The sequence below is a fragment of the Harpia harpyja genome, chromosome 12 (genome assembly GCF_026419915.1).
Source record: "Harpia harpyja isolate bHarHar1 chromosome 12, bHarHar1 primary haplotype, whole genome shotgun sequence".
Taxonomy (NCBI): Eukaryota; Metazoa; Chordata; class Aves; order Accipitriformes; family Accipitridae; genus Harpia; species Harpia harpyja.
The window spans coordinates 9,581,685-9,608,018 of NC_068951.1; the positions used below are offsets into that span (position 1 = coordinate 9,581,685).

The following is a 26,334-nucleotide window of genomic DNA, read 5'->3' on the forward strand; positions in this document are numbered from 1 at the left end:
TAGATTAAAACAAATGCATAGAACTTTTTGCTTGCCTGAGTTTGGCTTTAGTGAAGGAAGCTGGTAAGAAGAAAATTTATTAGCAGCACAGTTTTTCCACTGTTTTCAGGGGTTTCTTTTGTTCTGCAGGAGTAAGGTTTGCTTTTTCTTTTTTTTATCAATGCTATTGACATAATATAGAAGATCACTGTTTGCAGCTTCCATTCGAACATGTGGACTCCAGTTGCCTCTGCTAGTATTGAGTCCTAAAGACAGGATACCTAAAATACAGATCTTATGGTCATGCAGAAAGCTTCTATTTTAAAAAATAGGTTTAAAAGTATGGTGTTTCTAAAATATATCTGCTCCTTTATAATTACACACTTTAGATATTAATACATATAATTTTGAAAGTATAATTTAGACTCCAGTAGGTAGTATCATGACAATTTTAAGGTAGGTTTAAAAAAAATTGTACCTAAATATCTAAATAAGAGCAATTTTCTTAGTTATGTTCTTGGGCTTAGTCTGGAGGACCTGATCCTAGACTCTGGTGTGTTTTTTGTTTGTTTTTTTTTTCCCTTTTAATCCAGAATGCAATAGAGACTGAATTGTTCTCTCTGTTAAAGAAACAGTCCCAGGGTGCTTCTATAAGATTTCAAGGCTAGAGGGAAGCAAGAGCACACTTTGGGTACTTTTAGGGTACAAGGTATGGTTAGAAAAGAGTCTCTTGGCAGCTCTTAAAAAGCCAGGTAGTAAAAGACTTGGTTGGTGGTAAGCTGAAAGAGTATAGCACCTGCAAGTGTTCGGTACGAAGCGTCAGTCTGTGTGTGTGGTGGTGTGTTCACACACAGATTCCATACTCTCCTGCTCTGTGATGTATTTCTTTTAACAGATTAGTTTCCCTTTAAATCTAGGATAGCGTCTTTCCAGTCAAAATTGCTTTGCGGCATGTGGTTTGCTGAGGGGAAAGCAAGTAATTTTTTGTCTACCAAAGGATCATGCCATGTCAGCTGTCTGATCCCCCTGTAATTTTGCTATGGACCACTGTTCAGTACCCCTGCTGCTGAGGCTGCAGCTGCATGTGCCCTTTAAGTTCAGCATGGGTGCTTAGGGGGTCCTCAGTCTTTCTTTTTCTTTCCTTCTCTCCTTCCCCCAGGCTCTCACTTGTGTGTAATCAAATTAAACAGTGGCACCAGCCCCAGTGGAGAAGAGCTCCTCTGTTAGAAAGCTGTCCCTCTAGAATTTGCACACAGATTTCATCATTTGCACCTGCCGTTGCTGGCTGCTGGTATGACCTTGTGTGCCAGCAGCCTGTGCTGATAAGTGTTGCCTGTTCCTTCTATCTCAGTTAGTAGTTTTAAGGACACTTAATTCCTTGCCAGTCTTCTAAAGCTTGTCTTTGTCCATAAACACTCTGCATTATATTTTTACAGGGTCCAGTTGAAGAGTGCTTTCAGAGCATGTAATGAAAGCTAGAAAGGGCAGTGTTATGAGGTTTCTGTTAAATACGTAAAGAAAGGCAGCAACCCAAATCACCAGCAATTGCTGTCAAGTCATAACTGCGCAAGGGTGCTGGGTCATTTGAGACAGTAGCAGTCACTTGTGGAACACTGCGGACTTCTGTTTGAAACCCACTGTAGGTTGGTAAAGCCTCTCTTGCTGTTTCTATTCAGATCTTCTGGGCATTGTGCCTTCTCTGGGGTACAGGGCTGCTGCCTTTTCCCCATGCAGGACCCGATGTGCCAGACACACCTGCCTTGGCAGCTGTGCTTTGTTGAGTAGGATCGAGGTGCAGCAGCATGTGAGTGTGAAATGGCCATTGGGCTGCGAGACTTGCCAGTTCTGCCTGCTCCGCACAAGTCCTTCCACCGTGCTTTTCACTGTCTGATGAACCCCTTGGAGTCAAACCAATGCTTTTTCAATGTGGAAATTTGAAACCACTGCCTCTATTGGTACCTACAGGATATTTCCTTATGTCATGAAGCCATCTCATTTAAATATTTTACACTTCAAAGTATTCACTTGTTTCAATGCAGGATTCTTTGGTTCCACACAGACTTTGTATCCACTCTCTTTCTATCGTTGAAAATAATTGAGACAGCATTGTGCAGTGGAGCTTTTGGTTTCCTTTGGGGTTCCTTGCTGCAGCCCCCCTCATTGTGGATAATTTTCAGGTGAAGTTTTCATTTGGGCAGTGGATGTTGCACATCTCACTGGTGGCTTTAACAGAGGTAACTGTACCCATGGAAGAGTGGATCTCTGTGTCAGAATTGGAGAATGTTGGTGGAACTGAACAGGGTGCAGCCTGCTTTGTTGCTTCTGCTATTGCACTGTTAAAAACATTAATTTTTAGCTGCTAAGTATCTCCCATTGGTGATTGCTAAATGTAGTTATGTACAAGCAAGCTCAAACAATGGAAAATATATGAAATATGAACCCTTTCTTTGTGCTTGGGTGGGAACATTCATCTTGCTTTGGGGAGGAATGTTCACCTCACATTTCCGAACATTGTATTCAGCAGATGAGCCGTTTCCTCCTTCTCCTTCAGGTTTTGGTTTCTCCTTTGGAGACAGGGGCTGAGAGGCCATGCTTAGATGGACTGTTAGAGTAATTATCAAAATGAACAGGCATGGTTTTAAAGATGCTGTTGTGTGATTTTATTGTTATTGAGTGGAGGGGGGTGGAAGTTGGCTTAGCTTTGTTCTGTTTTTTCATAGTTCAGTCTATTGACATGTAGATCAGCAAGAGTCATGTTGGGAAAGAGCTACCTTTTGACTCTAACAGTGTCCCCAACTGGTGAGAAGACTGAAGGATGCAAAGGAACCTCAAAAAAAAAAAAAATTCTACAGCTGACAGCCTCCTGTCAAGTGGCATATTTGCAAATATTATGGAAATTTTCATGTTGCTACTGAGTTTTATCTTTGCTGGGTAACTCTGTCACTTTGTTAAATGGCTGAGAGAAACCTCCTTGTACAGGCACGGGCATAATTTCACACATCCTAAGGTAATGAGAGTAAATTACGGGGAAACTTCATTCCTAAACAGTTGCTCTCAACCCAATTTCATGGAAACTTTAACAACAAAACAAATACAAAACCTTAAAAAAAAAAAAAAAGCCCTTAAAAATAGAGCTGAGGTTAAAAGGAGACTGTGTCTAATTTTGTTAGCATTGTGGTCCTAATTTGTCGCTTCTGGTGACTTGAATTCCTCACAAATTGCTGGTTTGTCTGCAGATCTGTAATTCCCACATGCTGTAATTTTGCCCTTAGAAATGTTGGCCACTGGCAGCGCTCTCTTTCTGAGCTGGAATTTTGAATGTTTTAAGCTCCTCAGCATGGTCTTTTTCTGATTAATCTAGGTGGAGACGCTTGCCTCTCAGGGAGGACTGAGAAGCTGTCTGTTGTGCTGTAACAGAAAGCCCTGAGAAGGCAGTGGCGATGAGCAGGGTGCTGGGGTGCAGAAGGTGCCTGCTGTACGTGTAAAGCAGGCGCTTGGGTTGCATGTTGGCTGTAGAGAGGTTTGTGTTCTTCGGCAGCAGTGTAACCATCCAGCAGAAGGCTGTGCTGGAGAACCAGGCTGTCCTCTTCTAGGGCACTTCAAAATGTGAGATCAAGAGGTACTGCAGGAAAAATTCTGAGGTGTTTGCTATGCAAAATCCAAGAATCCCCCAAATAATGTGCTCTGCTCTGTAATTCCTATCAGCTAGTGGAAGGGTCAGATATTGCTATGAGCCTTTGGCTGGTTTGAAATCACTAGCTACGTGCTTTGAGTTTCAGCTAGCACCCAGTCTCTCATTTTAGGGCACATGTTTAATTGTTATGTCATAAACTGAAAGAATATACCATTTATTATGAAGTCCAAAAACTTGGAATGCTGAGATGAAAGGAGGGATGGATCTGAGTTGCACTTTCATCTGGTTTTCATCATTTCAGTTTGGTTTCATCTTGGTGGTTTGTTCTTGGTTTTTTTCTTTTTTTTAGGACCCCTGAGAAATTAAACCTTCTTCTTTGTTGTTTGCTTTTTACATCAGTTTTATCCTCTGGGTGTCCCCTGTTGTTGTTATAACCGTTACTATACTCATAGCCTTAGTATGGATTTCTCAAGTAAGAGGACATGACAAGTAAATGCAATTAACTGAACTATTCAGCTCTTGAAGGGCTTGTGATGTAACCTAACCTGTGGATGAAGGTCAGTCTTGAAGTACAAAGATACTTTAAGCTCCAGATATTTTTACTTTTCTGCTCAGCTCTAAAGTTTAGTGGAGTTTTGATGCTTACTAAAGTAGTCATGGATGCTTCTTAAATCTGAAATGTCTGGGGAAGGCTTTTTGGTTTATACACTAATTATGTATTATTTCCATTTACAGTTAGGAATTGCAATTAAGGACACTGTTGTGCTGTGTTCTGTTTAGACGAGTAACAGCAATGACTGTTGGGAGAACGGAGCTCCCTGCTTAGCACATGGATCACCTGTCCCATACCTATATGCACTAATTCCTTCACTGGCCTTTCCTTCTGTGTAATAGGGATATCTCTGCTCTTGGCAGCCGTCAACCAGTAAGGCTGTTATCTCTGCTTATGCATTGTTATCTCTGCTTCTGAACAAATTAATGGGGTTCTATGTTGTTTAATGTGAAGCAGAAGACTGGGCCTAAGCAGTTTGCAGGATGCATATGTGGTGCAGCAGCACCCGTAACAGTGCTGCAGTGCACTTCTGTGCAGTCCCTGGTACAGCGAGAAGGCAAAACCATATTCTGTAATTTTATGAAAGAAGAGTTTGTAATTTAAGCAAATGCTTTACTTGATAGGCTGCAACCATTTATTTTTCAAACGTGCTCTGAAATGTTAGTAGTGGGTTTGTATAAAAATGTTTGATTGTGAAGGAGGAATGTTTATTTTGGGTTGAAAAGTTTCAGAAAGGAAATGTTATTCATATCTTGATCAAAGTTGAGTAATGTGAAGTTTATAAGGAAAGTAGCTGGGCTGAAGTCTCTTCATGTTAGTGTGAATACAGGGCAGTTGCAGAGTGTTTATACTGTACAATGGAGATCACGATTTTACTACTCTATTTTCCTGTGTTAGAAAGGATAAATGGAAGAAGGAACAGAGAGCTCAAGCTAGGTTTTGGACACTGCCATGAAGTATTGATGTTTATATTACAGCAGAGTCCTAAGGTCCACAAGAGCGGATCCTATTGCAGAAGTCGCTGTGCTCTTTAACCGTGCTGCATCCCTGTAAGTGGTGCTGGAAGCAGGACAGCAAAGAGAAAGAGGATGGGGAGGAGGCTCAGTCATGTCAGAGGACTTCAGCAGGAACACGTGAGAAACACAGATGGCCCATGCTCCAGAGTGACCATCCTGCAGACCTGCTGCGTGCTCTTGGATAACCGGGCACAGCCTCTCCAGCTCTGCTTTCCCACCTAGCATAGCAAGACAGTCTAGCCTGTAAGAACTCCTCACAAATAATCAATACTCACAGTGGTCCTGTCAGTTAGTTGTTTATTTTCAATATCATAGTGTTGGTGATGAAGCTGGTGTCTTGCCTTGTGTTTGGAAACTGAGAACAGCAACTAGAAGAGGTCGATCCTGAAATGGCTTCTCAGAGAAACAAAGGCATCTTTTCATCTACCTACTCCAGTTGTTTTCAAGCTGCTAGAAAAACACTGATGCTCCCCTAGCTGCCTCTTGTTTGGCGAGTGCTTTCCATCGTGGCAAAGCACCATGCTTCTGCAAATGAATAGGCAGTTAATTTGTGAATGAGTTGACTTGCATACCTAATTTCCTTTCACACCTCTTCTTTGCAGCTGATGTTAGTGTGTATTAAAACATAAAGCTTTCCCTGCAATGCTGAGAGAGAGTGAGTGTGTGCGCGAAAGGGAGAAAGAGGGTAAGGGCTTTTAAGTAAAAATATGATGCTGGATGGCATTTAAATACCTGTACTTTGACAGAAATTGATGATGTAATATGAAGGACTTGGAGAGGAAATTGATGCAACTCAGAGCACTTTGGGAGGCTCTGGGACTAGTCTGTATCTAGCTGGAGCAATGGAGGCAAGGATTAGGACATGTTTCTGGTGAAATAACATGTGTTTGGTCATTTCTGAAGGCTTATTTGAATATTTGTAGGCAGTAGCATTGTTAATTTTGTCTTATAAGGCAAATAAGTTATTGTTTTCTGCAGGGAGGAGAAAGTAAAGCAAAACCACACATTCCCCTTTTCCCTCTCCTTTCCCTTCCAGGTGCTTTTGCCCCCCCTCTAACTGTGGCCATGGCCGCACAAGTACTTGCTTTGGCAAGTGACTTGGGGAACAGCAGCAAGTGGGTCAAGGCAGGGCAGGTAGGTGGGAATAAGCAGCTGATAAGCAAGGTACTGGGACACTGTGCTGATCAGATGAGAAGGACAAAGCAATTCAATTTTTGTGGGAGTAAAACCCCAGGCAAATAATTTGTCTTTTAACAGACCAGATAGCCATAGTAGTATTTTGGTAGCAAAGCAGAAGGCAGAGGATTTTATTTACTTTTAGCTTTACAGGCGCAGGGCTTGTTTCGCAGAAGTTACATGAAAAAGAGGGTGTTGAGTTGGTCAGGATAGAATCATAGAATCATTTAGGTTGGAAAAGACCTTTAAGATTGAGTCCAACCATAAACCTAACACTGTCAAGTCCACCACTAAACCATGTCCCGAGGTGCCACATCTAAATGTCTTTTAAATATCTCCAGGGATGGTGACTCAACCACTTCCCTGGGCAGCCTGTTCCAGTGCTTGATAACCCTTTCAGTGAAGAAATTTTTCCTAATATGCAACCTAAACCTCCCCTGGCACAACTTGAGGCCGTTTCCTCTTGTCCTATCAGGATACCTGTCAAAGGGACAGAAACGATGAGTTGTTTTCTTGCGTTCTCCTTTCATTTGTCTCTCTATTAACCTGTGGCCTTGTTGTCTTATGTCTGAGCAAGCTTTTTGTCTTAGAAATCATCATTGTTCTGTTTGCAAAAAATAAATAAAAGGGTGGTGGGTGGTGTCTGATGGAAACTTACACCCTACAGACAATAACTGCCACAACTACAGCCACAATAATGAGCAGGGCTTTCAAGTTTGCCATGAAATTTAGAAATAAGTACTTTTTTGGCTGTGATTGAGTTGTATTCTGGGTTTGGAGCCTGTGCTTTTTCTGTTTTGGGGATTTTCCGCACAACTATGCGGTTTTGTAGAGTTTAGTCTTAAAGAATTCAGTAACTGCAGTAACAGTGTTTCTTCAAAAAGCTGCAGCATGAGGCAGAGTGTATGCTGTTGTCAAATGGCAAGCTAAAACAAGACAAATGTCTGCTGGTGACTCCAAAAAGATTTGCCTTCCGTGGAGCTTCTGTGAAGCTTCTGCTTTCCTTGCTGAAGTGGGGAGGGTTCTCATGACTCCATCTACCTTTATATATTAACTTCCTTCCTTCAGTCCTACTTTCAAGATGATAACCTTTACCCTGAGCTGGTCCATTTGCCTAAAACTTGCTGTAAAAATAAGTACTTAAATATTACATAAGCAAAAAGTTCATTGGAGAGTATGTGGCAGGGAATCAAGAAATCTTTTGCATGTATGTTTAAATAGTGCTTGCAAGTATGACTGCCATTAGGTTTAGACTATTTTGTTGATGCTGTTGCTCCACCACAGCAGAAATCTCACTCCAGCTGCGTATGCGAAGGGTGTAAATATCAGAACTAGCAATTTTCTTCAAGCATTTTCTTTGCATTTGAATGGATGCAAAAAAAAAAGGCATCTGATCTGACAAGCAAACCTGATGATGGCTCTAGGAAAACATTTTTTTTGTTGTTTTTGTTTTCAAAGCAATTTCTGCAGTTTTTCTCCACTTCTCTCTTGCACAATTTAGCTGAATGGAGATGTTTTATGCCTCTAGCACACAGCAGGATCCTCATGTCTATAGATGTTTTATGCAGTCTTTTCTTTTTGCAGTATCCTAGGGTGGTGTGCCCGAGGTGAATATTTTTTTTTTTCCTTCTCATCCCACAAAAGTGGCATTAATAACAATATAAAAACTAGAAAATTACACAAAAAAGAAGGTAGGAGTAGGATGGAGTATATCTGCATTTGACAAATGTCTTTGTCATTTCTGACACCTGCATCTTTTAACATCTAACATCATCTGTTGTCCCTGAATATCTGCAGTCCTCCTCTGGGCCCTTAGAGCATCAGAAGATAGGGAACAGCAGTTTGTGACCCCACTTACAAGGAGATGAATTAAGGGTGTTCTCTGAAATTACAGGTAATTTAAAAGTAATTGCAAGAGATTTCTCTCAGTCTCTGCCATTTCAGGTATTTTCTTTCCTGTGGCAGACACTTGATAGGAATGCAGCTAAGTAAAGAAAGAAGTGTGAAGCCAGTTCAAGACTGGATAGGGTTATGTGTGTATTTTTAAATAATGGTCATATAAAAGTCAAACTGCTGATTGTGTTTCTGAACACAGAAGGAAAACCCACTATATTTGGGTTCAGTTTTAGTATGCATGGAGCAGTTTGGATTCCTCAGCGTCAGTTCCATCACAAAGTGGGAGCAAAATGAGCAGGAGACAAAATCAAATCCGTTGCATGGGAATTTGATTTGACATGAAAGGCAAGTTTCTTAATTGAGGGAGGAGCAGTCCAGATACTCTAGCAGCAGAAAAAAAAGTTAAACTGATTTAGAGAACAATTTTTTCTGAATATATATGTATCTTACAGTCCTAGTAAATATAGCATTTTAGGATTTGGTTATACTTTCATGTAGAAATCTCTCTTGGTTAAAACGGTGCCTTGAGAAAAGGACAGATGGTAACTCTTTCCCAACTCAACTTCTGTAGTGAATAAACGGATGACTATGATCCTTCTGGCTATTAGCAGTGATATATATTAGGAGGCTGCTAATTTTCCATGGATTTGCTATGTGACGTAGATTTCTTGCAACACTGCAGCACTGCGATACATAGTAAAAAGCAGTAGATACGTGACAGGCACTTCTCCAACCATTTTTGTTCTCTGTCCAACTTTTCAAGAACAACCAGCTATGTGACAGTTCCTCAAAATTGCTTCAATTTCCTTGAGGATCACCAGGTGCCTTCTAAGCATGCCTGGGGTATTTCAAGTGAGGTGTTAATAAGACTCATTTCCTAGGCAGATTGGTGTTCCAGATTTATATATGCACTAGCACAAATTATTTTCCCCTCAGTAACTTCTAGTTTTCTATACATTTTTGATCCTTATGAAATTTAAGTCTGTGGTTGGGGACTGCAGGAGTCTGATGAAGAAGTATGAACAAGACTTTCAAGGTGATCTACTTCTGAGTTTTTGTTCCTTATTAATTACCATTGTTGTAATGAACAGGTGGCTAGTATAGTGAGCAGAAGTAGCATAAAGAGCAGTTTTTCATATTTCTAAGAAATGCATGGCAGGTAAAGAAAGCCTACTGGTTTTTTTCTTTTCCCAAACCACTTGCATTTGGTTCTTCCTCACCAAACCACCACCAAATCAGTGCCAAACCAGGCAGAGCACAGCGAGTGTACAGCTTTGCAGTTGTGCACAAATCTCTTTCAACTTGCCAGAGAGGAAGAAATTGGACAACATAGATGGAATTCTTTTTTGTTTGATTTCCTTCCTCTCATTGCTGCTATAATGAACACGTGAAAATTACCTCTAGCAAAACACTTAAGCTGAGATATAATCTGCCAAGGGAATTTGGGCATACAGTACCTGCTTACAATAACAATAAATTAGACAGTTGGATGCCATATTCTCAGTGCAGCTTTGAAAGTCTCTGGCTTGAAGTATAATTACAAATAAGATTTAAACAATGCCATTTATTTATACAAGCTTGCTATGAGTCATGAATTGCATCTTTCTAAATTAATGAAAAGATTAATTTTCTCTTGTTTTCATTTCCATCATCCCCGATACCCTGTGGGGAATACCTTACAGAGTAAATGACTTCTGGGACCCCATCTGAAAACCATTCCAATGCGGAGGTTGGTGAGGAATGCTGCAGCTTCCCTTGGTAAAGTGCATACCTCCTGGGAACACCTGGCATGCCTGTTCAGACCTGCACAGAGCTATCTGCTGGTGTTTGGGTGGCATTCATGTCTGGCTGTTGGACTGACTTGAAAGCACCCTCGCTAGCTTGCCATTTGCCTGTTTAAAAATAAAGTTCTTTGTGCTATGGTAGCTTGCATATCTATCTTGTCAGGTCCTTGTGGATTTACCTACCATCTATATACGCTAAAAGATGTTCAGTGGTGAGCTATATCTGTACTATGGTGTGTTCTGCACTTCTATCCAGACCAAACTTCTCTTGGTTCAGCACTGAAGGATTGACATAAGTGGTGGTCAGCAGGTGCTCTACAGCCCAGCTTCCCAGCAAATACCTTGCACACCATGTGGGTACTTGGAGTCAAGCATGGTTCCAGCCAATATCATGAGCAGAAGGAATAAAGGCTTTTGGGCATAAGACACACACGCAAGATCTTAAGTCTACTCTCTACCTGTAACATGTATACCCCCACAGCAGAATGCTTTACAAGGAGTTTCTTTTATCTGAGAATCACTTTATCTGATAGCACTGATTTTGGTGCTCAGAGTTTGCAGTACTTCCTGAATCCTCATTCACTTTAAATTTAGTGAGCACACAGGCACTTCGCAATACTTCTGTGAGTTACTTCTAATACTCAGACAGCATTGAGGGTTTTTTTTCTCCTTTGCCTCAAACTTGCACTGTTTTTTTTATTTCATCCCCTCTCCATTATGCAGCATTCTAATGCACATACAACTAAGATGCTTTATTTTCTGCCCAACATCTAAATCAAGAATAAATGATCAAAAGGATTGACATATGTCCTAAAAGAAGTACCTTTAATACCAGTGACTGATGTGCAGGACCAAAGAGCATGGATTGCTGTTCAGATTGAGGACTGGGTTGCCTTTTAATTTTAAAATGGATCTTTTATTTTTCTTCTCTATTCAGTGAGAAAGCATGTTCACAGGACCCCAACAGGCTGTTTCTTCAACGGGAGCTCTGCCTTTTTATGTTCTGTACAAGTTTCGTGACTAAGCATTTTCTTCCTGACCCCCTCTCTTCAGCTGTTTAGATATTTCTATGCAAAAGTAGGGTGTGGGTAGGGAGGGATTATTTCAGTGGTAGTCCCTTATGTGCATCACCTGTGTCTAATCTTGATTGTCTCTGAAGATTTAAGTTTTCCACTTCACATGTAAAAACATCCTGAGATAAGGCAATGAGAGTTAGGGACTCTCCATCCCGAAAGTCATGTTTTATTGGCCAGCTATGAAACTTCAGGTTATTAAACATCATTGCAAGAAATTTTGGTAGGTCTGTTTTTCACCAAAGTTGTTTGGTGTTTTATCTTACTAAAAGACTGACAATATTGATTAACAGAAGTGAGAGTTGTAACTGACACAAGATAACGCATGCACTTCTGAGTTTATAGATACAGTGGAGTAATACTGCTGGTTTGCTTCTGTATAGAGAAGAAAAGTCACTATGGCTGGCTTCAGATCTATAATGCATATAGCTGTTCTGAAACAGGAAAGTCACTCTGGAATGAAATGTGGCCACTATGACCAAAATAAAAGAACTTCAGCAGTTCTGGTAAATGAAGACATGAATTGCAAAGGAAGTAGTTTCTTTTAAGCGAAGGCTATTTTGTAAGTCAGTCTCTAGGTTATTCTTTATTCCCCTCACCCCTTACTGTTTTAATCTGTTGGCCAATTTTGGCCACACTTGAAGAAGGAAGACTTCTCAAAGATGCAAAGCTGCTAGAGGTTTCATAGAAATTTGGAGCCAGGGAAATGAGGGAGTCCCTGTAACATGAGCTTAATGTTTATTAGATGTGAAAGAAACCACAAAGGCAAAAGATTTTGAACATCTGCCACCTCTGAAAAAGCTTGGAGAATTCTGTCTCAAGACATAAAGCCATAGGAAAACAGGGTTCATTAGTTCTGCTTTTAGGAAATAACTTTTTGCTGTAAACTTGCTGTGAACTGGCTTGTGGGACCTTGCTAAGCCTTTCTTTGAAAAAGATGTGGGCTTCTATGAGCTATGTGCTGTGGTTAACTCTTGATCTTGTGATTAGCTGTCCTGACTCTGAGGTGCACCTGTCATTAAGGAATTAATGCACATTCATGAGCAGAAGCTTAACAAATTAGAGCCTTTTACTGTTTATAGTTAAGGGGGGAAACCCAAACTCCTTCTTGAGCTAGCTGTGTTGCAGTGTCTCCTGAAACGAGTGGAGGCTATGTCCTTTTTTCCTTTTTCTTCTACTGCGTTGTTAATTATCACAAAGTAAAGTGTAGGTGACTTGCTGACAGCAATTTTTAAAAAAATCGGACTCTTGAGAAACGAAGGGTTCAATATCACCCTATTTAAAAAAAAAAACGGAAGACTTTCTGTGCAAGGTGAAGGAAAGGTTTTTCTGTGTCCTGGAAAGAGTGTACAATTATTAATTTTTTTCCCAGGTTCCTGTACTCATCTATTTTTTAAGAAATTCATTACTGAACGCCCTGAGGGGTAGTTCATGGAATTTGGTATCGCTTTGAAATTCATGCAATGAAGTTAGAGTTAGTACTGTATTTGTCACTGGGTGATCTTGAATTGAAGTATGGCATCTAACACTCCTAGCATGCTGCAGGAAGAACTAGGGTTCATCTTTGGCAAAGGAGGAAGCCTACTCTGGTGGATAGCAGTCCATGCTGAGGCTTGGGGGAAGGGTAGGGAGCTTAAGTCTCTTTCTGGGCTATGCTGCTCAATTATACATGAGCTCAGATGTATCGTCGCATCGCTCGCTGTTTCCCTTTCCCCATATTTAAAACAGGTAATGATACTGACCTGGATGATAAATGCTTAGTACTTTCTAGATGAAAAACACTATAGAAAAGATGTTTCCATTTACACAAGTCTTGTTAAATTCCCAAGTGCTTGTTAATATAATTCCATTGCAACATTTCTCACTAGTGACTATGCTCACTATGGTGTGTTTATCCACAGGAAATGTTTCCTTTTCTTCAATCCTAGTCTTTCCTTCAGAGTGGCAGTAAATTTTTGATTCCTTGTTTTGCCTTGCAACAGTTAAAACACAGGCAGGCCTGTCAGCTTTGTCCTATCACAGATGCCAGTTACTGTGAAATCAGACCTTTGATCAAAGGCCTTTATGTTTGCAATATCAGAGGCTCAGCAGCCTTTATCACCTACCCACAATCTACAAATAAAGTTTGAACATGGAAAGTGGTTAAAATGGGTCTGCTTTACCAACATAGAAATAAAAGCTGCCCTAAATCAGAGAGACTCTCTCTCCTAATAACAGCAACAAAAAAAATGTTCCTGTCTGTTTATTTGGGATGCACAAGTCTTATAATCTTCCTTCTCCTAATTTCTCTTTCATCTGGGGCTCTTCTAAGCACTTCACAAGAACATAATAACCAAGCCCTACTGTATCTGTGACACACATGATTATTGTTATTATCTTCATTAGGCTAATGCAGACTCTGAAATTCTGCATGATCAAATAACTTACCCAAGGTTAAATAGTGATGTAGTGTCAGGATTGGGAACAGAGCAGTCCTGTCTCTTAAGCCTCGGTTGAATTCAGGTTTTGCTAATGTGGGTGTGTTATTTAGGAGTGTGTATCACTGTGCTGGTACCATAGCCCTTCTCATAGAGGTCCTGTGGCAATGCAGCTAGGCAAAACCCAAAAACGTTGCTGTGGAGGGTGTTTTAGCTTCAGAAATTGCTACAAGTCGCACCGAACAAAACACTCTCTAAATAAAACAGGGCAAGCCCTGCTTGTGCTGTGAGGATTTCCTGGTATCATTGTAGTCACATGGCTACACCAATGACCCCTTCCAATTACAGAGAAGCCCTAGCTGTCGTGCTTATTTTAGCGCACTCTATTCTCATCTAAGTATACACCCCCATGCAGGTGTAAGGTTTTATACACAGATTTTACCACTGTATCAGCCATGGAGCTATTGTAGAACATAGTAAATTCTTTAATAGGTCATATTTAAGAAGCTAGACTGATGCATTTAAATATCTCCTGTGATAACTCCAAAGCTGGTTTCTTTTCTCTTTTCCCTAATAGTGCTGTCGGTAAGCCCTGGGTTCCTTAACAAGCTTTTGTGCCCCACACAGATCTTCTTTGAATACCTGTGTGCCTTACTAATTAACTGTACAAAGCCACCTGCCTTGTCACCTAGATGAATTTAAGGACACATTGCTTAGAATAACTAATGCAGCCGTGGACAGTTGGGCACCATGCTTGATCATTTCCTAGCACATCTTGACCAGGACCCAGAAGGAAATACAAATGCTTAATGCATTTCTGTGGGAGGTGCGTGCACGCCCATGTGTGTGTGCATGTATGTGCGCAGAGGAGGAGAGTCGCATTGCTTTGTGCTCAGGGAAAGATATTTTCAATCGGTGGGAGATGTTGGAGTGGGCAATGTCAGATGGGCATTTCCACTCGTACACAGGTAAGAAAACGCCTTTGTTCAGAAGACTGCAGTGGCTGCTTTAAATAGTTATGGAAGAAAACACAAGAGGGTTCCAGGAGCTTACGCTGGCCATGTGTAGTAATATACCTGCAAACATCATCTGTGGGAAAAATGTCTCCCTCAAGTCACGTGGTGATACGAAAAAAGCTCCTCTAAACAGGACCTTTTGATTTATTTACATCATGCATGTAGTAGGATTCTTGCATAGGTCAATGCACTTGTGATGGGAGAGTTCCCCAAGTGAATACCAGAATGGGGAGAGGGAAGGAGGAAGGGAATATGCGTTGGGTATAAGAAGCTGCTGTGCAGATTGTAGTGCCCTCTGGATCAGGAGATGGGTGAGACCCATAAAGTCCTGGTTAGGGTGCTCTAGAGAGAACAGGGAAAACAGGTGAATGAAAGGGAGCAGCATGCAAGGGTGGCCTTAGAGTAGCTTTATTCTCCTTCCTTTATGCAGGATGACAGGCTCATAAACCTACTTACCATGTTCAGCAGTGGTGTCTCAGAGACATTTAAAGCATATATTTAACAGTAAGGGCCATTCTGGGATTACTAAAGTTAGGGTAGGTATTTTTATCTGCAGCCAAAAGCTTTTTCATCTGGAAGTTAAAACAAGAAGATTTAGGTAGCTGCTTGAAATCACAGGGCTTTGGAGTTTTTTTACAGATTTCCTGTCATCTTAGAAGTGGGCTGCAGCACCAAGTTTGCATTACAGTTTTATCCAGGTTTTAATTGTGGAGGGTATGCTATAGGCAATTCCAGCTTTTCCTGCTTTTGCACTTAAAGCCTCAGGATCCTATCCTGAGATCTAGGTCCCAGAGGGAGATTCATGTACTGGACATTAACTAATATTGCGGAGCCACTTTTTAAAATTGGCATGCAGCTTGTCAGGAGTGCTGGAGATGTGCTCATATGCCCCCATCCTGACATGAAGCTGATTACCAGAACTCTTTATTAGCCCAGGACCATGACAGTAGACGTGTTGTGCTTTGACTGAGAAACTGGTCGTCCTGCACAGCAGAAACCTGCCTGGAATGTGCCTGATGTTCCCTGCCGGGCTGCTTTACTACCTGCCTGCTGTTCTTCTCCAGGCTGCTCTGTACAGGGTACCTCTGCATCTGGAATCTCCCCTGCATTTTATAAAACGTTCTTTGTAGTAAAAAAAGAATAGAAAGCTCCTTACAATTACATACAAGTATGCCAGTGTGCCCTGGGCAGCTTGTGATGTTCCAAAATAGCTTCAAGGCATTGCTAAGCAGAAGCAAAATGCAAATGAGAAAAGAGATGCAGTCACTTGGAAGTATGTCCAATCTGAGTGCATATTTCTACAGATTTGATAGAAATCTTCTTAACTGGAGAAATTAGCTGTCATCTGCTGTAAATCATCAGTCACTAATTACCCCAGTTGTTCACTCATATCTCAGTCTTCTGTTTCACAAAAGTGTGTGTGGCTATAAAAGGGGAGGGAGTGGGTAAAAAATCCTCACTCACTAGAGTCTGTGACACTGGAGAATATAGAGGTTTTCTTCTGTTAGCCTTCACAACCTTGAAATCTGCGTTTTTTGTTTCTCTCTAAGTAATTTTTTTAGTTTAACATTTTGAATCGAATTTTATTACAGTGAAATGTGATCTATTGACAGCCCCAGAGACATAGTTGCTTGTGCATAGAAGGTACACCTGATAGCACAGGCTTTTTGGTGGGCTGCTTCTTCCTAACCTGCCTGAAAATCTTGAGTCCGACAGGGGCTGTGTCAGAAGATAACAGTGCCACTTCTCACAGTCTGTGTGAATGAGGCAGGCAACAAAGCGACCAGCTAGAGGTTATGCTTGCACAGAACTAGGTGGAGAACTGTTATCCTCACGTCATGCACGCCATTAGTTCTCAGTTTAGTACTGTTAAAATATTTGCATGTACTTTGGCTGGTTCCAAGCAAGTCATGTCCGCCTATTTACTAGATAAGGTGGTATTGAGCATTCAGTAGGATATGGTAGTATGCTTCAAATGTATTTGGTTAAAATATAATCAAGAAGATGAAAAAGTAAAAAGGCATCAAATTGATTCCGAGAACAAGAGCCTAATCATTATGTATTGTCTCTAGAAGAACTTGTAAATGACTCTTTCCTTTGTTGATTTTGTCTAGCCAGAAAACCATGAGAATAGAGCTGTGAAGTCCATACCCACATCCGTACAAAGCCAGCAAAAATCTCCAAAATGTCTCCAAAAAAGATTTTGTAGATGCTTATTTTAATTTCCTTGCAATTTGTGGCTCATGCCAGTTTCCTGACTCATTGTCACTCTGGTATGGTGATACGCCAAGTTTTCCAATAAGGAAAACAAGGGAGTGGTGAGTCACTGGCTGAATTCATATGCACTTGATTTGCTCTATCATTATCTATACTGTTTTTATTTATTTTAATTAGCTTATATAGAAAGTCTCTGAGATATGTTTCATTGCATGAATTAGCTAGACTTGTTAGTCTTCTGTAAAGATTAGAAAGCCGGAAGACAACTAGAGCTTTTGGTAGCAGGCCCACTTTTTTCTGCCATAGCATGCATAAGGAAAGTATGAATGGGGGGAGTCTCTGAATTTTCTAAGATTTGAATAAGTGAAATAATAACGTTCTTATTTTTTGAGGTTCTGCTCTTTGATCTGAAAGTCTGTTAAGGCTGCTGGTCAGCTCTAAAAAGTTGCAAGAGTAGCCTTTTCCCTCAGTAAAGATTGTGTTAGAGCAGAGGTATTGCAGTGCAAAGCGTGCCTTGCTTGGTTTGTGTGAGTTAAAAAACTAGAAGGAGGGTCTGAATTGAGTCCTGAGGTAGAGATGCTGGGTATGGGAGAAAGGTCTGGCCAGCTTCATCTGAAAGCTGTTAATGATTCCTGCCATTTCAGCTGACTAATATAAACCTTAGCTACTACTTACATTTCTGCTGGTTGTTTAAAGGTGTAACAGCTTTTGATTTTTACCATTCCACAAAAAGGAATCTTTCCAAGTCTCAATGCATAAGTTTGTTTTTAAGTTCAAGTCTAGGTTCCAATTTATTTTAGCCTGTCCTTTTAGCCAAATCATGTCATTTATCTCTAACTGAAGTCTTCTCTTGGCTTGTGGGAATTGCAAGGCTGATTAAGATAGGCTAAGGCAGGAGTCTCAAAGTGAGATGAGGCAGGGGTGAAATTAAGGATCTCAGTGTAGGGAGCTGTATGGCAGGGGTGGAAAGGAGAGCAAAGTGACACTGTGAGCTTAGTCTCAGATTTGACCCGTGTCATTTTGCAATTTTACTGGTGAGAGCTGTTGTTGCATTGGATCATAAATGGAAATTCTGTTCTGGAATTTATTTAAGCTCTTGGGCTCACCTTGGCTGAGTATCCCACGTTCCCCGTTTGACAAAGGCTTCCTTCCCAGCCATAGTCCTGGGAACAGGCCTACACTGTAATTAGGGAGATGAAGGATTTGATTAGGGTGTGGTTTTGCCAGTGAGGCACCAAGCATTTGGCAGCCATAGTTGCATTCAAATTCCTATTTGTTTTGTTTTGATTTTTTTTTTTTTTTTTAATTCTGAGCAGGACTAGCTGTCCTGTGCTGCCTTCCCTAGACGCCCTGACCCTGTGTTAATGATGCCTTGTGCTAATTGATTCTACACCTGATGAAAATTTTTTATCTCCTCCCACTCTTGCAGGCAATTTTGTGCTAAGACTTTGCGTACAATATTACAGTGGAGTTTGAGCTATGTTAGAGGAACCATCATTTATTACTATCTAGCCCCTGCCAGAGAAAGAGGAAGAAGTTGGTTTTTAATGTATTTTCTTCTCCAAGCCCTTGGCTAATTGCATTCCTTATTTTTTTTCCTAATGCTTAATTACTTGTTACATGCTATGCAGGTAAGCCAATAGCCTTTGGGAACGAATGAATAGCTCAGATACTTCCCCACTGATACTATAGTAATGATAAAAACATTGAATGGAAAAAGTGGGTGTGACAGGTGGTGCAAGTCTCTGAGGATAACATTGGTTTTTGATTCAGAATAGGAATGTCACTACAAAGCAGACAGAAATTTTTATTTTGTTTCCCAAGCAGTAGTGTGCTTGGCAGAGTGTACAGCATCTATCCTAATGAAAGCCCACTGAAAGTGTTACTTAGGTAAACAGCAAGTCCTCTTCTGTGCCAAAGCTACAGGTGTATGTCCTTATGAGCTTGGTCTCCATTTCAAGCACAGTCATCTGAGACGAGCCTTCATCCTGTCACCTTTCTGTATGTGCAGGTAGTGGGAGGCTATCGGTGTCTGCGAAGGCATTGAACTCTCACACTTACCTACTCTGGGGTTTTGTTGGTGGATTTTTAAGCAGCTGTTTCATGGCCTGTGAATGACTGCAGTGCTGGACACCAAGACCCTGGCTCATTCTGATCTTTGGCTTGAACTGCTGTGCTGGATTTCTTTCTTCACAGTGCTCTGCTTTATTACTCAGGGAAACCCCCTTCTAAACATGCCACTGTGGGTGTTGGCAGTTTCTTTTCAATGCTTTCTAGGTCACAAGTTTCTTGCATGCCAGTGTGAGCAGATCTTAGGAAACCCTTGTTTTGATTTGTCTAGTTGCTGGTTTGGTTTTGTTTGTTTCTTTTTAATCCTGCAACACTATTTCAAAACCAAAGACTATTTCACCAACGCATATTATCATGTCATGCAACAGTGGAAGTTAGTTTTGCAGAAGGAAAAGTCAGTGTGTGTGTATGTCCTAAGGAAGCTCCTGTCAATGTTTTCAAGCAAGACGTCACCACTCATTTATTAATACTTAAAGAACAGGCCTGCTTCTTTTTGCACATAAGACAGGAATGCTTTCATGGTAATCCAAAGAAGGTGGTACTGCGTTTTAGTTCTAGACCTGCTAGTTCTGGTAGCAGTGGGAATTTATCTTGAGGTACAAATATCAGCAGGGCTACCATGGTGGTTTTCTGCAGCTGAGTATTTAAATATGGTCCAAATTGTGAAGCGGACGTTTAATAGCTAGTGGGTGGCTGAGCTGAAGCCAGCTCGTTTGAAGCTTAGGGATCTGTGTGTGAACTGCAGTCACACCTTGGGGTTGCAGTGAAGATACAATCACAGAGACCTCAGAATAAACTTCTCTCCACCTAATCTTTTCACATGTCTCTGAACAGAAAGGTGTGTACACCACTCCTGTGCCTCCTTAATGCATTATTTGAAACAGGTTGAATATGGCTGCAGGCATGAGGAAGAGCCTGATGGTAGGAAGGTGGCTTGTGCCTTTAATGGTTAGGAGGCCAGGGCTTGGCTATCCCTGCTTAGTTACCTCCACCTGCGGGAGCTGGTCCTGGAAGAACCAGGGAGCATCGCCTGGGAAGGAAAATGCCTTCATAAGGAGGAGAGGTAGGTAGCAGCAGGTAATGGAGGAAAAAGAGCTGTCAGTACAGAGTCTGCTCTGGCTCTTTGGGAGCCAAGAGAGTGTGAGTCTGGGTTCTCCTCAGCCTCCCTTGAGGATTCCCCAAAGAGGGGTGTAAGTCCAGGGCTGCAGTGGGGCAGGAGAGAGGGTGCTGGGAGCACACATGATTGCTGCCAGTGCCTGGCCTGCATTTTGTGGAAAGTTGTGTGCTGGTTCCTTTCAAGCACCTTAATTTTTCCTGATTAAAAGATACCTTTAAAAATGCATGTGCTTTTAAAGTAAGTAGTTATGTTGGCCAATGGTATTGCAGCACACATGCAGTGTTTAAAGAATGTGCATTGGCATTGCTGGCACAAGGTTTGGTGAGCTGAAAACCTGTCGCTTTGTTTCTGTAGCTTTGCACTCCGTATGCAGGCTAACTATATTTTGCACCTGCCTTGGAAGCAGTTTGAAATCCAATCATGACGTTTTGTTTTGGTGAGTGGAAAATGGGGCTCTCCCAGGGAAGCTCTAATGTCTTTTTGCTTTGAAATTGTGATTTCATTGTGGCTTAGCTTATGAACACCGTCTCTTACCATGGTGACTCTTTATTCACAATACAGGTAGCAGTAGTTAGGTGAAGACCCCATGTTTCTTTTAACTATAAAGGATAACCAGGGCACTCTGCACACTGGATCTGCTATGGAGTAATTCTGGAAATTATGATTAACACAAGAAACATCTGTACTAAGATGACCTTCTGTTCAGAGCATCTTTTTGCCCCATATCAGATGACCTTCCAGTCCTGCAACTTCTGTTTTGTTGTAGCTCTGTTCAGGAACACAAAGCCTATCTAGGCAAGCAGTTTGCCTCATCTGTGATCTGTATCACCTACCTTCTAGTTTGAAGCCTGAACCCTACGCTTCCAGGAAAATTCACCTTTCCCAAAGCATTTACCCTAAATCAGAGGTAACTTAGTGATTAAATGTGGACCTGCATTCCAAAAGCCTCAGTATCAGGTCTTTTATATTCACAGTTTCTGAAATGGCCATTAAAAATGGCAAGAGTACTCTGGATCCTAGAAACCCTCTGACACTGTCAGTGGATGAGGTCAGCCACGTTCCTCTTCCCCATTTACTTGACATTCCCTCCCTATCTAACACTCCACACCCAAAGACCTTTTATCCTCCAAATTGCTCTTAAAAGTCCTCTTCGTGCCCAGTGCCCGCAAAAATCCGATAACTGCCTTGGTGTCTTTGTCAGGTACTTAGACGCTAGCATGGCAGTCCTAGTAAAGTAACCTAGATAGGGCTGAAGTAACTAGTCATTCCTCTGTCTGGTTTCCCAGTAAGTCCTGTCTTTGTGCCCATCTTGATCAGCACTCCTGGCTAGGTACTGCCCATGTTTCATCTCATTGAGTTCCAAGCTCTACATCAGCATTAACAGTGTCTGGTTCAGCTGGTAAGATACTTTGGAAGGTTGGCACTGTGTTTCCTGTATGTTTGTTCAGTCATGAGAATGCCAAATGTGCTTAAGAAGTACTAGGTGATAGCACTAACGTGTGCCACGTAATCAATCGTAAAAGACATCCCAAATGGCCATCAGCCTGCTGAGAGGCTGTCTCGGGAAGAGGGGTGCCTGTTCGCTGGACATGGTTATTTTGAGATCCTACTGGGACATAGGTATGAACTTTAATCCAAGAAAGGCCTTGTCAGCCCTATGTGGCAGCTTCCCTTTCTTGGATTGCATCAGGTGTTGCAAGACACCTGGGAGCACAACTCTACAAGCAACATGATCTTTGTCTGGAGCCTGGCTCCAGCTCTCTCTGCCTTCCCATCATCTAGAAGCAGAAGGGAAAGTCAAAAGCTCTATCATTTTCCTGTATTCTCCCCTGGTCTATCATTGCTTAATTGTATCCCTAATTCTTATTAAAGTTTGAGGTGAGTCATTGCCATGGTGAGGTGGAAACAGAGCTGAGCAACTTTAAGAGAGGAGGAGTGTCTTCCCATGTGAGCGTGCCGAGCAGGAAAACTCCCACAACAGAGAGAAACTCCTATCACTTCATAGATGTGTTGCATCATCTGCTTGCTGCTGCCTCTAATTTAATGCTCTAAATCCCATATCAAAACACCTGTAGTCCAAAAAGAATATAAAATAGACTTGGAGTGGGAAATTCATGCCAATTAGACATGCAGATCTCTCTTAATCATCTGAGACCTTCTCCCAAGCTCACACAGGACTTACAATTGTGGCCCTATATTGTCCTGTTGCATTGACTATCCACAGAACCCACTTCCCTCTCCACCACCAGAATAAAGTTGTAGGCTTAATCCAAGGTGGCTGCACTTTAGTGTCCTAAATGCATTTGATTTGTGGCTACAGTAGTTCAAGCTTGTAAAACACATGATGATCTCTTGTGGAAAAAAGCACTGTAGAACTGTAAAGCCATTGTCACTGGGCAGATAATTTCTTTGTAATAAACTGGAAGACCTCCTCTGCTTTATTGTGTAGGTACCATTATAATCCCTTGTACTTGCTGTTCTGGTTTCTGATGCAAATCCAAAAAAATCTTCTTTCGGAGGCTATGTTTTCCATCGCATCCCAGGCTCCTGCTCCTTGTAACTTTGGATGGTTTAATGTGCCTCTGGCATTCTGGCACAGCTGGGAATATGTTGCTGTAGGCAGGGCAGGCCCCTTCAGGGTGATGGAGGGAGATCTGGACGTGCGTGTGTATTCCATCATGGGATTAGGAGCACAGAATCCCAGAGTAGTTGAGACTGGAAAGGACCTGTGGACGTAATCTAGTCCAACCCCCATGCTCAAAGAATCTGCTTCCTCAGACAGTTTTAATAAGGCAGGGCTACAGCTCTTAATCTCCCTTTTCCCATCACTGAATCAGTCCCTTTGGTATCCTGTGGCAGGACAGTAGGTTGTGCTGTTTTGCTTTTTGTACAGGTGAGATTCTGTTACGGGCTTGCTCTTGACTGTTGTGCACCTGCTAGTTTAGAAGGTATGACTCCTGCTTAGTGATCACTTCAGCACAGAGGTTTCTACCATGAGACCGACCAGCTTCAGAATACATTTTTTCGTCAGCTGCCATCCTAATTAGAGCGTTTGCTGGGAGCAGTACAGTTGCAGTGTCCCTGGTTTAGTATTTTACTGCTTTGTTTTTCTTTGCGGCCTTTAGGTAATATACTTGCAGCCCATTTCACAGAGTTTAAAGATTAAAATGAAAATCTATCATCAGGTCAGCGGGAGTTGAAGCCCCATCCTGAAAGAAAGGTGGGTGCAGAACTTAGCCCTTTGTTACTGAAATAAAAGCAGCTGCAAATTGATGGGCTGAACAGGAGCATGGCATCCACCAGGAAGCCATTTGCCCATGGATCAGGAGGTGAATGGGCATCACTGTGACCACCCAGTGATGTACCTGCTTGGATTAAGTCTTGTATTGAATGTGCCTGTAAAAGTAAGAAAAGCTTGGATCCCTCTGACTTGGCTTCTCCAGCTGGAGTGTCTGGGGCTCAGCTGTGGGGAGGTAGTAAGATATTTCATTTGTGTGTAACACAACTGAGTGATGATAGGAGAGCATAAGAAAACATGGTATTCAGTATTTCCTCCCTTCTTCCATGTTCTACTTGAGAATGTTTGTGGGTTTATCTTCTATAAAATTGGGATTATAGTACCCGCAAGTTGTTCTGACTTGCTGAGCTTTACCTGATGTGGGCAGTCTGAGACCAACCAATAATGGAGCACAAATTGAAGGTGTTCAGAGCTGGTTAAGCTAAGTAAGGCTTCTAGGTTGGGTTGCAAGAGAACCGTTTTTTTGTGAAAGAGTGGGACACCAAGGGGAATGTGTAAGTCATCTAAGCCACAGAGGGTTTTGCTAGGCAAATACCAAATTTATTTTTATTCATCAGATACTGCCTGGATAATGATATCTCAGTTATTAATGGAGCAAATGTGGGAAGGATAGCCAAGAAATGCCAGGGCACTTTGAAAATGGGGGTAAATCTGCCATCCAGGAGGAAGCTAAGAGTTCCTGTTGGAATTAGAGTAGACAGCAATGCTCCAAAGGAAAAGAAAGGCTAGGGGAACACTGTGTCCGGCTGGATGTAATCAGGCACCTAATACTTGAGAAAATTACAGAATCACAGAATAATTGAGGTTGGAAGTGACCTCTGGAGATCACCTAGTCCAAGCCCCCTGCTAAAAGCAGGGTCAACTAGCGCAGGTTGCTCAGGACTGTGTCCTGTTGGATTTTGGGTAACTCCAGGGATGGGGAATCCACAACCTCTCTGGACATCCTGTTCCAGAGTTTAACACCCTCACAGTAAAAAGGTTTTTTCTTATATTTAAATGGAATTTCCTGGATTTCAGTTTGTGCCCTTTGCCTCTTTTCACTGGACACCAGTGTGAAGATCCTGGCTCTGTCTTCTTTACCCCCTCTCCTATCAGGTATTGATACACATTGATAAGATTCACACCCTTTCCCACCCCAAGCCTTCTCTGCTCAGGGATAAACAGTCTGACAGAGAGAATACGAAGTGGGGATTGTTGTAGGAGGTTGAACTAGTGTTACTGGGCAGATATTGGTAGTCTAAAGCCAACCTGAATGCTGCCCTGAGTAAATGGTGATGTACAAGTAATAAAGAATAGGACAAATGAGCTTTCTTGCTTTTGCCTTCCTTCTCTGTATCTTTTTTTCCTTTAGTGCCTTTAATTAATGTCTTTTCTTGGCATTGTCCCAGATGTCTTCTGGGAATTGTTATCTCTGGGTCTTTTATCTCTTGTGTTTGTCATTTAGTGTGATCCTGGCAGTCCCAAAAGCTAAGATATTTATGGTGAGTGAGTTCAGGTTGGTGCTTAGTTTATTCCCATGACCTGCAGTGATGAGCAGAATCAGTTTGGATAAAGCCTCAGGTCAAATTTTGAACTGGAGGTGAACTTTTATAGATGTTCAGTACAGTTGGAGAATGGTGTTTCTCATTTTTAAAAAAAGTAACTTGCATATACTCAGTTTTGGGGAAGACAGTAGCCTAAATAAGGAAGTCCCAGATATTAAGAGAGCAGCTGTCTCTGTTCAAGACCCAAGAGGTCAGAGTGCAGTTTGTTTAGACCACAGACAAACGTTCAGGCCTATGGATCTGTATCTGACACAACTGGCCCATCTTCAGCTTGGCAAATGTGTGTCCCCCAAGATGAGTTATAAAAGCTCTCCTGTGCATTTTCCTTGTTGGCTAGTTGCTTACAAAAGCATGCCTGTTCATATGTACCTGACATTACATGTATTTATATGTTTGATGCCCAAGTGCTAAATCTAGCTGAATATGTAAATACTATAAAATCCATTAATTTTCCTTATACCAATTAATATATTGGGGGTTCAGGGAAGAGATAAGGTTGGTTTTGGTTCTGCTTGTAGTTGCTTTAAAGCTAAGCATTTGGTCAATTACCCACCTGTACTGAGCTATTTTAAATTTATTTTCTACATTTGTTTTGGAAATGAGAACCCCCCAGAAGTAGTTAAATGTGAAAACTTCCATCATTGCTCCTATCAATGTGTCATATCTCCTCCCAAGAGAGATTTGTTAAAACTTGTCTTGGATTCAGTTTGTCTGTCTTGTTGAACCATTTGAATCACCTAAGGCAGAGAATCAGTTTCCCTATATTTCTGTAAAATAGCAGAAGTAAGGGATCTGGATTCTGCAGAAAACAAACAAAAAGAAACCCCTTATTTAAGTAGAAAGGAAAAAACAGTTTCTCATGCATGAGGATTTCATTCCCAAACTCTTCGCATGATACCTACCTACCTCTGCTGTTACTGTAGTAGCCCAAAATTATTGAGTGTGCATGTATAGAAAAGAAGCTGATGTGCAAACTTTAGAAGTTATGTGTCTAAACTACTGGAATTTGAAGCTTTGCTGATGCTTCACAAAAGGTTTGAGTTGTATGCTTTTCAAAGGCTGAAGGCACTGAGTTTCTTCTCTCTTGTTTTCCCTGCAGGTGTGTTACTAGACATCCAGCAGCACTTTGGAGTCAAAGACAGTGGGGCTGGCTTATTACAGACAGGTAAGAGTATTTGTTTTCTCACTGATTTTTATAACCTTCTGCTTCCCAGAAGGGTGCCTTCAGGTTTCTTCATTTATGGCCCTTGGACACACTGGCTGTGAAGTACACTCTTACTAGGAAGATGAGTGAACATGAGGGGTTTTTTGGTTTTGATTTGCTGCTGGGTAGGAGATCAGGGATCAGAATGACTTGAGTGCAGAATGTGCCAAAAGCAAACAAGCCTAATGATATTATTTATGACAACTAAATTCAAATAGGAGATGCCTACTTCCCCTAGATCAGAAAACTCATGATAAACCAACAGCAGGATCCTGTTGTTCTCACTTCTCTTAACTCTCTGTAGGTTGGTAATAAGTGTGATGTATGATGCCCTTCATGT

The 26,334-nt window shown here is 41.5% G+C and overlaps 1 protein-coding gene across 2 annotated transcripts in view; it reads left to right on the forward strand.

Moving 5' to 3' along the window:
- The window catches only part of LOC128149055 (sphingosine-1-phosphate transporter SPNS2-like), a 141,824-nt gene that overhangs the window by 11,816 nt on the left and 103,674 nt on the right, over positions 1–26,334 (forward strand). For both annotated transcript variants that reach the window (XR_008237522.1, XM_052803813.1), the window contains exon 2: positions 25,890–25,955. Coding sequence is in view for 1 of the 2 variants with exons in the window: in XM_052803813.1 (XP_052659773.1) it covers positions 25,890–25,955 (66 nt within the window). In the remaining variant the exon portion in view is untranslated. The remainder of the gene's footprint in view (positions 1–25,889; positions 25,956–26,334) is intronic.